We start from the raw sequence: 12,246 nt of genomic DNA, 5'->3' as shown, positions 1-12,246 counted from the left end.
AAATCCTCCTGGAGAATATTCATCATCAGTTCATGACCAAAAGCTCAACGCAAATGGTTTCTGCAGCATGACAATGACCCAAAGCACACAAGCAAGTCCACCTGAGTGGCTGAAAAAGAACAAAATTAAGGTTTTGAAGGGGCAGAGGCAAAGTACAGACTTGAATCCAAAAAGGAAATTCATGCTCAAAAACCATCTAATGTGGCCAAATTAAAACTATTCCACAGAGAACAGTGGACCAAAATTCATTCATGGTGGTGTAAAAGACTGATCACAAGCCGGAACAAACATTTAACTGCAGCTGTTACTGCCAAGGGTGGAAAACCAGTAATTAAGTTTTTTTTTTTTTTTTTTTTTGGGGGGGGGGTACTTTTTCACAGAGGTGACAGGTTTTCAACAAATCTTTAATAAATCATTATTTAAAAACTGCATTTTGTGTTTCTAGGATTATCTCTGTTGTATATTCAATAAATGCTAGTTTGAAGTTGTGGAACATTTAATTGTGAATAATATGCAAAAACAGAAGATTTCTATATGGTGGCAAATACTTTTTCACAGCACCGTATGTTACATTAGACTACTTGGTAAATATTACGCTGCTGTTGGAGATGTGAGAGGAGAAGACCGCTCCTCAACAAGGACATTAAGACACCAGAGAAAATGTGCTCATTGTCCTCTTTGAGTTTAATCAATCAGCAACCAACAGTGTCAAAATCTGCACAGCAGTTTTTTTGTGGCCACTAAGAAGTACTTTCCCTGAAGTACTTTTTAATTCTCTTGAAAATGGCCTTAAAGAGGTTCCATTAGAAAGCTTGTGTGGTCGGAATACGCTTAAAGGTTCACACTGTATTAAAATGGCCCACAAGTTCGTGCAGTGGAAAATGGCCTTATGCCTGCTGCATTATTAGACATACATTAATGGGCAGAAGTTTGAGAAACAAAATCAAATAGTTGCATTTAGTTGCTGTTCACTGCCCTTAAAGATAAAGAAAGGGATGGTATTGCCAGAAAAGCTTACAGACGTTCTCCTAAGATACCATCCTTATATAACTCTAAAGAGGAGGTCAATCATTCACAGATGTAAAGTGTGTCCAGAGACATAAAACACATTTTACAGCGGGGAACATGATGTTCCCAATTTCCAAGATGGCGGTGTCTTCATATGAGAGCAATCAATTAACACTACAAGAAGTGGGTTCCGACTTCCTTGACATTGGCAAAATGGTTTGATGATTATATACAGACAGAATTTTGTTCAGCTATTAGTTCTGAGTTTTAATTTTTAGGAAATAATAGAATAACATGTAATAAAATATTCTCAATAACACATTTTAAAATGAGAAGAGTATAATGACAAAGAAAATTAGAGACACAACAGTGGTACAGGGCTTCAAAGCCGTTATCAACCATTTGAAAGAACATGGTTTACACCTGAAGCATTTTGGCTGGCATCCAATGTTTATGCGCAGCTCGGAGCTGCTGTATTAAAGCGGAGATGCCGTTGCGTTGAAAGTTTAGTGAAGACTTACGCTTTGTGCACCGCTGTGATCCCTGAGCTTTACTCCATCCATGACAGCACTGCCCTCCACAGACATTCACCCTGCAAACACAAAACAAGCAGATGCAGATGAAAAAACCCTACACAAAGATGCAGACATGTGACTCATGCCAACAGAGAGGAGAACACGCTGACTGATGTCGGACTTTCTCTTGGACACCCTCCCTGTCTCTTTGAAGATCCCAACTAAACTGCAAAGTCAGTCCAAAAACGTGCCTCAGCTCTGGCTTGCTGATGCTAAAAGACTTCGACTTTCGAAAAGACTATTAGGTTTCAGGTTAAAAAAAATAAAAAATACCTAATTTGAGGATTTTAACACCTGTGGTGGCGTCAACAGGGTTTGAGAAGTTTCAGACAAATCATGTCATTATCTAAATGTTGCACCATAGCTTACTGGCTTTTTGGCACCGATCTGTCAGGCTCTACAAATTCTCACCGGATGTTTTCCAGACTTGGACGTCCTCCCTAACACAGAGCTCATGAGACGTGGTTTGGCCTTGTGATGGTAAATATGACTTGGCTCTTCTGTCTCTCCGTACAAATCTCCCTTTTTTGTCCTGGAACTGTGGTCGCAAAAAAAAACAGGCTTGAAGAGCCAACCTGAATCTTAAACGTTTGGTTTGGAAAAGATCCTGGCTGAATCAGGCTGTAGGAAGCATGACTAACTTGAAAATTCCTAACTCACATCATTATCAAAGTGAGTGACTGAAATAATTAAATGAGCCACCGACTCTTGAACCTCTTAAGGAGTTTATGATGAAAAATAAAGGAGAATTAAGCCACATTATAGGCGGAGACAGATAACCCTAGCATATAAGACATGGGTGTATTGAACAGGTGCTCAGACTGCATTGGTCCCATTTGTATGGGACAGCTATCACAGGTTGTCCTCTGCACGGGTGATTTATACACTGAATACTTGATGAACACTGAAGCTGGATTTACAGCTGAATGGTGTTAACAATCCCACATATGCATACAATGTTTAGTACTGCACTGACATTGTCCCTGCAGAAGCAAGCGAATGCATCATGTGCATGTCAGTTTATAGCCTACAGCCACCACACAGACAGACAGCTGCTAACACCTACATGTGACTAGTTGTTATTGCACTATTTCTGTAGTTGTTGGCTTGGAAGACCCTGTTGTATACACACGCATTATGTCATATCTACATATTCTGCACATACACGCTACAGCTGAGCATGTGCACTATTGCTCCAGTAGCGCAAGTACCATTCATGCCAAAATAAACTTTGCATGTACAGGCCCTCACATACTCACAGATAAAGGTGGTGACACAAGTAACACCAAACTAGGTCTCCTGTTGTCAGTTCGTGGTTAGTCCCATTTCAGACAACCATCAGATGATACACACCATAGCAACACATTTCAAGATACACCCAGTCATCCATAATGATTAAGCCTTTTTCAAAGTGGCTCAAGTCTTCACACCTGCCCATTTCTCCTAAATCCAATGTTGACGGCAACAACCACCTGCTCTCCTACTATTGCTATCATTATTTCTTTTAACATGTAAACATAGAGCCTTCTTTATACTTAGTAACAGGATACAATGTACTCTATTTCAGATCATCAAAACATTGCACTATTTTTCCTTTCTCTGTTGTATATATGTCCACCTTTTTCTTTTGTTTTGTTCATCCCTATTTTTTCCACTTGGTAAAAAATATTATGGGCGGCATAGCTCAGTGGGTAGAGTGGCCGTCTCGCAACCGGTTCGATCCCCGGCCCGTCGTGCTCATGTCAAGGTGTCCCTGAGCAAGACACCTAACCCCTAATTGCTCCTGATGGGGCGTGGTTCGCTGCCTTGCATGGCAGCTCCCGCCATCAGTGTGTGACTGGGTGAAGGTGTGTGTCAATGGGTGAATGTGTGTGCTCCACCCTGCGCTCTGTCCAGGTTTGGTTCCAGAAATCAGATGAAGATGTTTGTTGAAGTTCCATGGCGCTGATGGAATGAGAAGTTAAATGTCTGTAACGTCCGTTCCTGTTTGAACATGTAGAGGAAAGGTGTGTGTTTAATGTCCCTACAGAGTCAATAGATTCCAGAGAAAATTAAAGGAATTCAGTTTATTTTTGTTGTTGTTTATTGTTAAGATGGGGGGATATGCGAAAATCAGAATTTCCCCTCGTGGGATTAATAAGGGATATAAAATTTTAAAAAATTTAAAAATTAAAAAAAAAAAATTATGTTCAATTCTCAGTAACATTCATCTCTGATGAGACGTCTGTCATCAAAGTCAAGAAGAGGGTTGTGAAGCAGGGTCACCTGAAATGCACTGATCCATTCACACACACTGCCAGTGCTGGTTTGACCTGCGTCATGGTCTAAGTGAGGTGATGTGAGTGAACACTGAAGTGTTTGCCACAGTTTAGGGATTTATTTGCAGTCGACCCCAGTGGGTGGGGGAGGGTTGTTTATGTGCTGGTGAGAAGCTCGAACACTAGAAAGTTAGCTGTAAAAGAGTACTGCATATACACTACTGTTCAAAAGTTGGGGGTCACCCAGACAATGTCATGCTTTCCATGAAAACTTGCATTTTTACTCATGTGCTCTCATAATTGCACAAAGGTTTTCTAATCATCAATTAGCCTTTCAACACCATTAGCTAACACAATGTAGCATTAGAACACAGGAGTGACGGTTGATGGAAATGTTCCTCTGTATCTCTATGTAGATATTCCATTTCCAGCTAAAATAGTTATTTCCCACATTAACAATGTCTAGACTGCATTTCTGATTGATTTAATGCTATCTTCATTGAAAAAAAATGCTTTTGTTTTAAAAATAAGGACATTTCTTAGTGACACCAAACTTTTGAATAGTAGTGTATGAGTTGCTTACTTCTTGCCTTTAATTTATTCAAAACCTGTAAAGTATTTGCTTTAAAACAGCTGTCGTGTTTTGACCTCAGTCAGCACCCAATTAGACGTAACACAAAAAAAGACACGGATAACAAAAAAGCGGCTTTGACACAATCTGCACAAAGGAAAAAAATAGCAGCACCTGCTGCATATAGTAACAAAAACTCATTTCTGTCGCAGATGGGCATGAAAACAGGTTCTACAGACGCACACACTCCACCGCCTCATCCTTGCAGCATTGTGTAGCCTTGCAATGATTCAGATAAGAGTCATTTGCTTTCAATGGGGGCGACAGAAATTCACAGCTGTACTTTATTCACTAATCACACATCAAAACATTCTGCCAGGCCACAAACTGAGCAGCTGAGGACAGGCTGCTGGACCACACACAGTCGGGTGGCCTTGTATCATCCTACTGGTTGTTCTCCCTCTTTTACTCTGAAGACTCCTACCTCGAACAAAACCCTACCTACTGTAATGGTGATTTAAAAGATAAAACACACACATGGGGAGAAATCACCTGCTTTAGTCACTTGTCTGGAAATCCCATGATGAGGCCAACAGTAGTGGACTGACTGTATTATAGACTGATTGTATTAGCTCAGAACAGACAAGCTGAAAGTGTCTCTCACACCCTTTTCTTCAAACACTAATATTTTCTTGGCTGCTTCCATCCTTGTTTCTTTGCTTCTGCGCTGTCGTCCTGCCTTGTTTTCCTTCTCATTCTGTCTGTTTCAGATTGAACAGAGACATTTTGGGTTTATTCCATAGTAAGTGTAACACAAGACTACTGTACGGCTCAGTGTCCAAGCAACATCATTACGAAGCATGTAAATGCACACAAGGAGCAAAAAACAAATCAAAATGACTGACTCTAAAATTGCACAGCCTCTATTGCATTAGTGTTTCATCATGTAAGGCCACATTCAGTCTGCAGTAGCCTTGCATGAAAATACATACATCACTGCCACACTTAAAAAATAGGCTGCAACAAATACACTAGTCTGTCTGTTGTGCACAGAAAAAGAAAAGCGGTTACAATCTGTCTTACACAAGATCATCATGAATGTATAAAAATGCTTCTGTTCATGCTAAATTAACCACAGCAGTAAACCATTACAAGGCCATCAGTCACGGTAAGCAATCATTAGGATCTTTAAACAAAGAACACCCACAGTTTGATCCGCACAAGCAATGGCTAAAATATGAGTGGCATTTCAGTGGACTCTTCTACGAGTGTGCCACTAAATGAAATATATGGTTTAGCAGCCATTTTCCCTGGTGTAAGATAAGATTTATAGTCATGAGGAAAAGTTTATGATGAATGATGCAGAAATGTTGAGTAACTTAAAAAAATATTTAAGCAAAGGGTGCCATCCAAATATAGTCTGTGTGCGTGGAAAAAAAAACATTTAGCGTATTCTACAGTCAATGTAGCCAGTACTTCACAAAAAATCTGTATCTCAAGAGACAATTACAGTTTATTTCCAGTTGGCATTTTCCCCATTTATCTGCTGTCATACTAACTTTGCCCTCTGCAGTTGAGAGATAAACAGTGGTCACACAAACAGCCTGCGAACAGTGCATACAGGGGCAATAAGCGTAGGCTTCCTTCAGATTTTACTTGAACAATTATAATCATTTGTTTTCAGTCTAACTGGAAGTAAACACAGAATTTACCTGCCCTGAATGGAATGGATCATTTGTTAATTAGAGATCTCATCCACAGATACTAGAGAATAGACCAAATCATTGACATCTTCCTTTCGTTTAATTTGCATACAGGTTATTTTAAAGGCCCTACAAGGATCCTTTAAAGGGGAACTTCGGCTTTTTTCAACCTGGGGTCTGTTTCCATATGTAATTTCATACATGTGAGTGATGGAGAAATGAATTTTCGACATAGCTCCAGTATTTAGCCAGGCAGGCAGCTTAGCAGCTCAGCTAGCAGCTCAGCTAGCGAAAAGTATGGGGCAGGTGGCCCCCCACGTCAAAGTCCGCCCTAACATGCTTTTGCCCCACACTGACCGGCTCAGATAGTCTCAATGAGTGTCCCACAACATCCGAAATTGCGCGAGAGCTCGTGCCAAAACCGGTGTTTTGGCACGAGCTCTCGCGCGATTTCGGAACGAGATTTGCGTTCTAGCGTCCTGAGCTTTGGATACAGATCACAACAAAGAGCGATCGCCAGGTAATGTGGAGGTTTTCGTTCACTTCTCATCTCTAGTATGTTGTGGGACACTCATTGAGACTATCTGAGCTGGTCAGTGTGGGACAAAAAGCACGTTAGGGCGGACTTTGACGCGGGGGGGCCAGCTGCCCCATACTTTTCGCTAGCTGAGCTGCTAGCTGAGCTGCTAAGCTGCCTGCCTGGCTAAATACTAGAGCTATGTCGAAAATTCATTTCTCCATCACTCACATGTATGAAATTACATATGGAAACAGACCCCAGGTTGAAAAAACTGAAGTTCCCCTTTAACTTCTTTAGGATAATTAGACCTCTGCTCAGTGAACCAACGAGAATGATAAGGTGTAGCTCCTTTGCCAAAACAGCTGTGGGAAACTATTTTCACACCAGACACACTGGCAGGTTGTAGTAGTAAAGCACAGGTGTAAATAATCAACAAATGACAGCTGTATTCCATTTCGCTGATTCACTTTTAGGCTCCTGGCGTTGAGGCTGACTCACTGTTGCGTCTTACTAGGACACGAGTAAAACAGGATATTTGTGACACAGCAGCAAACGCACAAGGGTAATTAATAGCCTTAATGATGTCTGGGTTCCATTAGGTATCCACTTAAGTCATGTTAGCCTGCTAGCACACACACAATACCAAAAGCCTTACCTAATTGGAACGCAGCCCCCATTCGTGTTATCGTTTACATCAGCGTTTCTGCTGGAATGACCTGGCAAAGGAGATCTGCTATCATCTGACTCTAACAACAGTGAAGTTGATAACTCTATATATTGCTGTTATATGATAAGTGCAAAACCAGACTGCTTAAGTTTCATCCAAATCAAACCCTGTCTTTTAAGGAACTTCAGCCTGTTATGTTCTCTAACAGGAAGACACTCTCTAGAGCAGTGGTGTCAAACATATGGCCCGCAGGCCAAAACAGGCCCACCAGAGGGTAAAAAAATGACAGAGAAGACATTAATTGCAAACTATAACTGACAAGTTTTTTGATCATAAAGTATTATATTGTTCAGTTCCAGATAGCTGTGACTAAATGTTTTGTGCTTTTGCAGATACACTGTGATCTGTAAGCTGTAATGTGGAAATGATAAACTGAGGTATAATATTGTTGAAACTTAGCTTTTTCCCCCCCAATTATTTTTCTTTTGAAATTTCAGGTTTTTCATAATGTTTAACACTGCATCTGCCACTATATCATTGTTTCAATGCTCTGTTCTTTTTTCAATGCTGCCACTTGCACAGTTCTTTTTGTGCATTTTTTTGGAAAGATTTCTATTCATGTCTTTTACTCCACTATTTAATTTTGTATTAACTTATTTATCTTATATGTTTAAAAGGGAGAAAGTCATCTGGAATTTCATTGTACACTGTATATAATGACAACAAAGTTTTCTTATCCTAAAAAGAAAGTTTATTCGATGTGAACATTTTCAGAATACACTTTTTTTGCACTAAAACAAAGGGGAAAATTGGATTTGTAGTTATTCATAGGTAGGTTATTATGCTGGGATTTTGCTGGTCCGGCCCACTTGAGATCAAATTGGGCTGTATGTGGCCCGTGAGCTCAAATGAATTTGACACCCCTGCTCTACAACCAGGATTTGGTTTGTCCATTCTGGGCTACTGTAGCTACATGGTAGTGCAATACAGTGATCTCTGTGTATTGATTTCACATTGTCTTTTGTATTTGAGATGTTCTCTATTTTCACCTCAGCTTGCTCTCAGACATCCAGATCTTTGATGGACTAATGCAAGTGCACTGAGAGAATAAAAAGGGAAGAAAATCTAATTTTGCCAGAAAGTTGCCATGTGATTTTTTAAAACCACCTTGTATATGTATTTTTTATAACAGAAAGACAGTGAACATAAAATACATAATACACTTGAACTGTAAATTCTTAATTTAAAATGGGAAGTTCAGCCTTAAACAAAAGATGGGCAAATAGGTGAGATGTATCTGGTGGACATTTCTGAGCATCTGTAGATTTTCGTTTGATTTTGTGGTCAGTTTTTCTTTTTCCCCCGATACAGTGTTATGGTGGCATTAATTTTTAAAAAGCCTCGGCTATGTTTGGTTAAAACTGGGTGGAACTATAATGCAATTATGTGAGGTCAGTGTACTCAGTGAAGCAGTAAGAAGCCTAATGGTCTGTTCTTACAGCACAATGTCACTATTTCAAGACAACTGATCTCATGGAAACCTTGTCACGACTCTAAAGCTCCACTAAAACTCTTCACACTGCAGGTATCACAAGAAACACACTTTGATTACTCCATTTTTCGTAGCTTTTGGCTGCATATAAAACACAGATGTAGCCTCCAGGTCTGAAAAGTGAAGCCAATGCACAAGTGCCTTAAACCTGCATTCATTTTAAAGGCAGCTGGGGGCAACTTGTCTGGTTGCAAAAAGAAGTCTGACTGTATAGAAGTCTAAGAGATAATTATCAAACAGCTTGTTTGATTTGTAACTTCAGTGAGCCTTTTCCTAATAAGTTTATGGTCTCAATCACTAGTTTCAAATCTTTTGGAACACAACACAGTGTTTGTTTTGTATTTTTCCCCTCTTTAGAGTAAAATAAGACAATAAGCACTGTTGTGTCTGATCCAAGTGGTTAAACAGGTGACCCATGAATAGGGGCTTTACAGCGGCCCTGGGTTTGAATTTGCTGCAGGTCCTTCCCCTATACTTCTCCTCACCTTCCTGCCTTACTCTCTACTACCCTAGCTAATTAAAAGCTGAAAGCCAAACAAAGAAAAGCAAGATGACAGTCAATTTCTCAACTCAAGCCATGAAAACAGTCATGCACAAATCAGTTGGTGACACCATGATGGTTACGTCCATCTTTTATACACAGTCTGTACACATATCTGTAGAATAGGTTCAAGCAGTTGGGATGTAAGTTTCTGATTTTGATTGGCTGTTTTATCCCCCTAAAGATGTCACTTCCAAAGAGCGCACGTCTAACAGTCTGCGGTAGTTTTCTGTATATGAAGAATGGCGTGCAGTGAAAGCAGGTCTGGACAGGTGCAGCAGAGGAGGGTCAGTCAACGCAGCCTCCCACATAGGAGAGGCCTAATCAGGCAGGAGTGAAAACAGCAAAGTGGGTATCCTAAGAGTGTGCAGGGCTTATAGAACTGCTAACAGATAACCGTGTCTCTTGTGTGACTTTCCTGTATACTTCATTCCTATTTTCAGCTTACTTTACAAGAAATACCTGAGCCAGACCAACAGAATACCCAGTCGTCTGTTCTCTCACAGAGCCCAGAGTGAATAGCGCCTTTGAGTTCAGAAATAATTAGGGTGCATCTGGCATCCAGCAAATGCAGTCAGGCAATATCATCAGGATTAATTTAATCCAAAGACAGACATAGTCCATTTAACGGGTGACACACTGTTTGACCTGCACAGTGAGAGTGCAAGCAAACTCTCAAATCAACACTGTCAACTCCAATTAGTGTCAGAGCACCTCAGCACCTCATAATAAAGACACATGTATTTTGTGCTGCAGAACACTGAAGGAGAGACACTTTATCCTCTGTTAACTGGAGAATGAACTTCTGTGTGTGCTATACAGCAGCATGCATATCCTTTAGTGCAGCATACAAGTGCCCAGCTGTTTACATGTAACTTTAGAAATCTTTTCGAAACTGCCTGGTTTGTGATAAATCTGCCAGAAGTCATGAAGTTCATTGTCATTCCCCAGCAGCCAACACTCCTCCCTCCTGACCCTGATCCAGAGCCTCTTACCCGGACAGCTTCATGAGCTGCTCCTGCTCGCTCTGCCTCACGGCCGCTTGCTGCTGCGGGACTGTGGCCGCTTGGTTCCCCATCCTGCGGGTCCGGACCGGCCCTCCGAAGTTTGCGGTGAGCTCTACGTTGTATGTGTGCGGCTGCCTGTCCGGGCCATGCCGCGTCGAGATGGAGCTGACTCGAACTGCACCGTCCGCTCGGGCCGACCCCGGCCCCGGCCCGGGCTGCAGCACATACAGCCTCCTGAAGCCGCTCTGAGTCTGCTGCCGCTCTGCTGACACACGGACCGGAGAGAGAACCAGACCGAGGAAAAGCAAGAGGCCAAATGTACTCCAAGCCATGTCCACGCCGACGACAAAGTAAAGAAAAGTTTGCTGGAGTTAGAAAAATGTCCAAGTTGTGTAAAAACTCTTCTCAGTTCTTAAAGAGTGAGAAAAACTTGTGTGTTCCTGAACATATTCCTGTAGCAGCCTCCAACCCGGCGTGCCAAAGCACCGAACAAGCTAACGGTGGCCCAGAAAGTCGTTGTGAAAGTTTAAATAAAACAGGGCATGTAATGTAGGAATGTTGCTCTGGTGCAGTCAACTGTCCGTCTGTCTGTCGCTGAGCCTCTCCGGCTGCTGCAGTCTGACTGGCTCTCAGTCAGCAGCCTGAACTCCAGAAAGTTTCTCTGTTGGAGGTGAGCAGCAGCCTGCCTCCAGACGTGACGTCAGGAGGGGGAGCTACACCAACCCCGACAACGTTTGCTTCTTGGGGCCCAAGGGTGTCAGGGGACCCGCACCGAAGCACAGAGACTCACTGCCTGGCCCACCTCAACACCCACACACACCCACACACACATTCTCCGGCCGGGCCTCTGTAAGGTGATACTGACTTCCACTTTAAATGAGTGAACTCTGAAACAGAGCAGCAGACTGGCTTTATTCCACAAATATCACAGCAGAATGGGGCCTGAGTCACTCCTCAGCAAGTGGCAGTGATGGAGGCCCAGCAGCAAATATTATTAATGTTGTGATAGAATGAGTCATATTAACATCATCATGTAAACACTGGCCTTTTCTCTCAATAAGGTTTTGGTTGTACTAACATAAATGTGTGTACATTATCAATCATGTCAATTGATCTTATATCTTGTTTATCTTAACTTGTTTTATCTTATCTTGTTTTTATCTTAACTTAATTTGTTTTATTTTATCTTAACTTGTTTTATTTTATCTTAACTTGTTTTTTCTTTTGTTATCTTGCCTGTATCTTGTTTTGTCTCAGCTTGTTTTATCTTATCTTGTTTTTATCTTAACTTAATTTGTTTTATTTTATCTTAACTTGTTTTATTTTATCTTAACTTGTTTTTTCTTTTGTTATCTTGCCTGTATCTTGTTTTGTCTCAGCTTGTTTTATCTTATCTTGTTTTGTCTTCTTGTATCTTGTTTTTATCTTATCTTGTTTTATCTTATCTTAACTTGTTTTATTTCATCTTGTTTTATCTTGTCTTAACTTGTTTTAGCTTATCTTAACTTGTTTTATCTTATCTTCTCTTATCTTGTTTCATCTGATCTTAACTTCATTTATCTTATCTTGTTTTATTTGATCTTAACTTGTTTTATCTTATCTTAACTTCATTTATCTTATCTTGTTTTATTTGATCTCAATTTGTTTTATCTTATCTTAACTTCATTTATCTTGTCTTGTTTTATTTTATCTTAATTTGTTTTATCTTATCTTATCTTATCTTATCTTGTGTTACGGCCATGGGTATCTGTGTGCCGTCTGGTTTCTGGGTGGTTTCCTGTTGGGCCTTTGTGTGGGGAGATTGCATGTGTGAGTTCAACTGTGGCTGTTTCAGAGTCTCTCTA

At 40.8% G+C, this 12,246-nt stretch overlaps 1 protein-coding gene across 4 annotated transcripts in view; it reads right to left on the bottom strand.

Annotated features, from left to right (window-relative positions):
• The window catches only part of ltbp1 (latent transforming growth factor beta binding protein 1), a 176,225-nt gene extending 165,182 nt beyond the window's left edge, over window positions 1–11,043 (bottom strand). For all 4 annotated transcript variants that reach the window (XM_051959796.1, XM_051959798.1, XM_051959799.1 and 1 more), the window contains exons 1-2: window positions 10,391–11,043; window positions 1,530–1,600 (exon numbers count right to left, since the gene is read on the bottom strand). In XM_051959796.1, the coding sequence (XP_051815756.1) occupies window positions 1,530–1,600; window positions 10,391–10,734 (415 nt within the window). In that variant the 5' untranslated portion in view covers window positions 10,735–11,043. The remainder of the gene's footprint in view (window positions 1–1,529; window positions 1,601–10,390) is intronic.
• Between the last annotated feature and the right edge of the window lie 1,203 nt (window positions 11,044–12,246).

The sequence above is a fragment of the Acanthochromis polyacanthus genome, chromosome 15 (assembly GCF_021347895.1).
Source record: "Acanthochromis polyacanthus isolate Apoly-LR-REF ecotype Palm Island chromosome 15, KAUST_Apoly_ChrSc, whole genome shotgun sequence".
Lineage (NCBI taxonomy): Eukaryota > Metazoa > Chordata > Actinopteri > Pomacentridae > Acanthochromis > Acanthochromis polyacanthus.
This window is presented reverse-complemented; position numbering and strand designations above follow the sequence as displayed.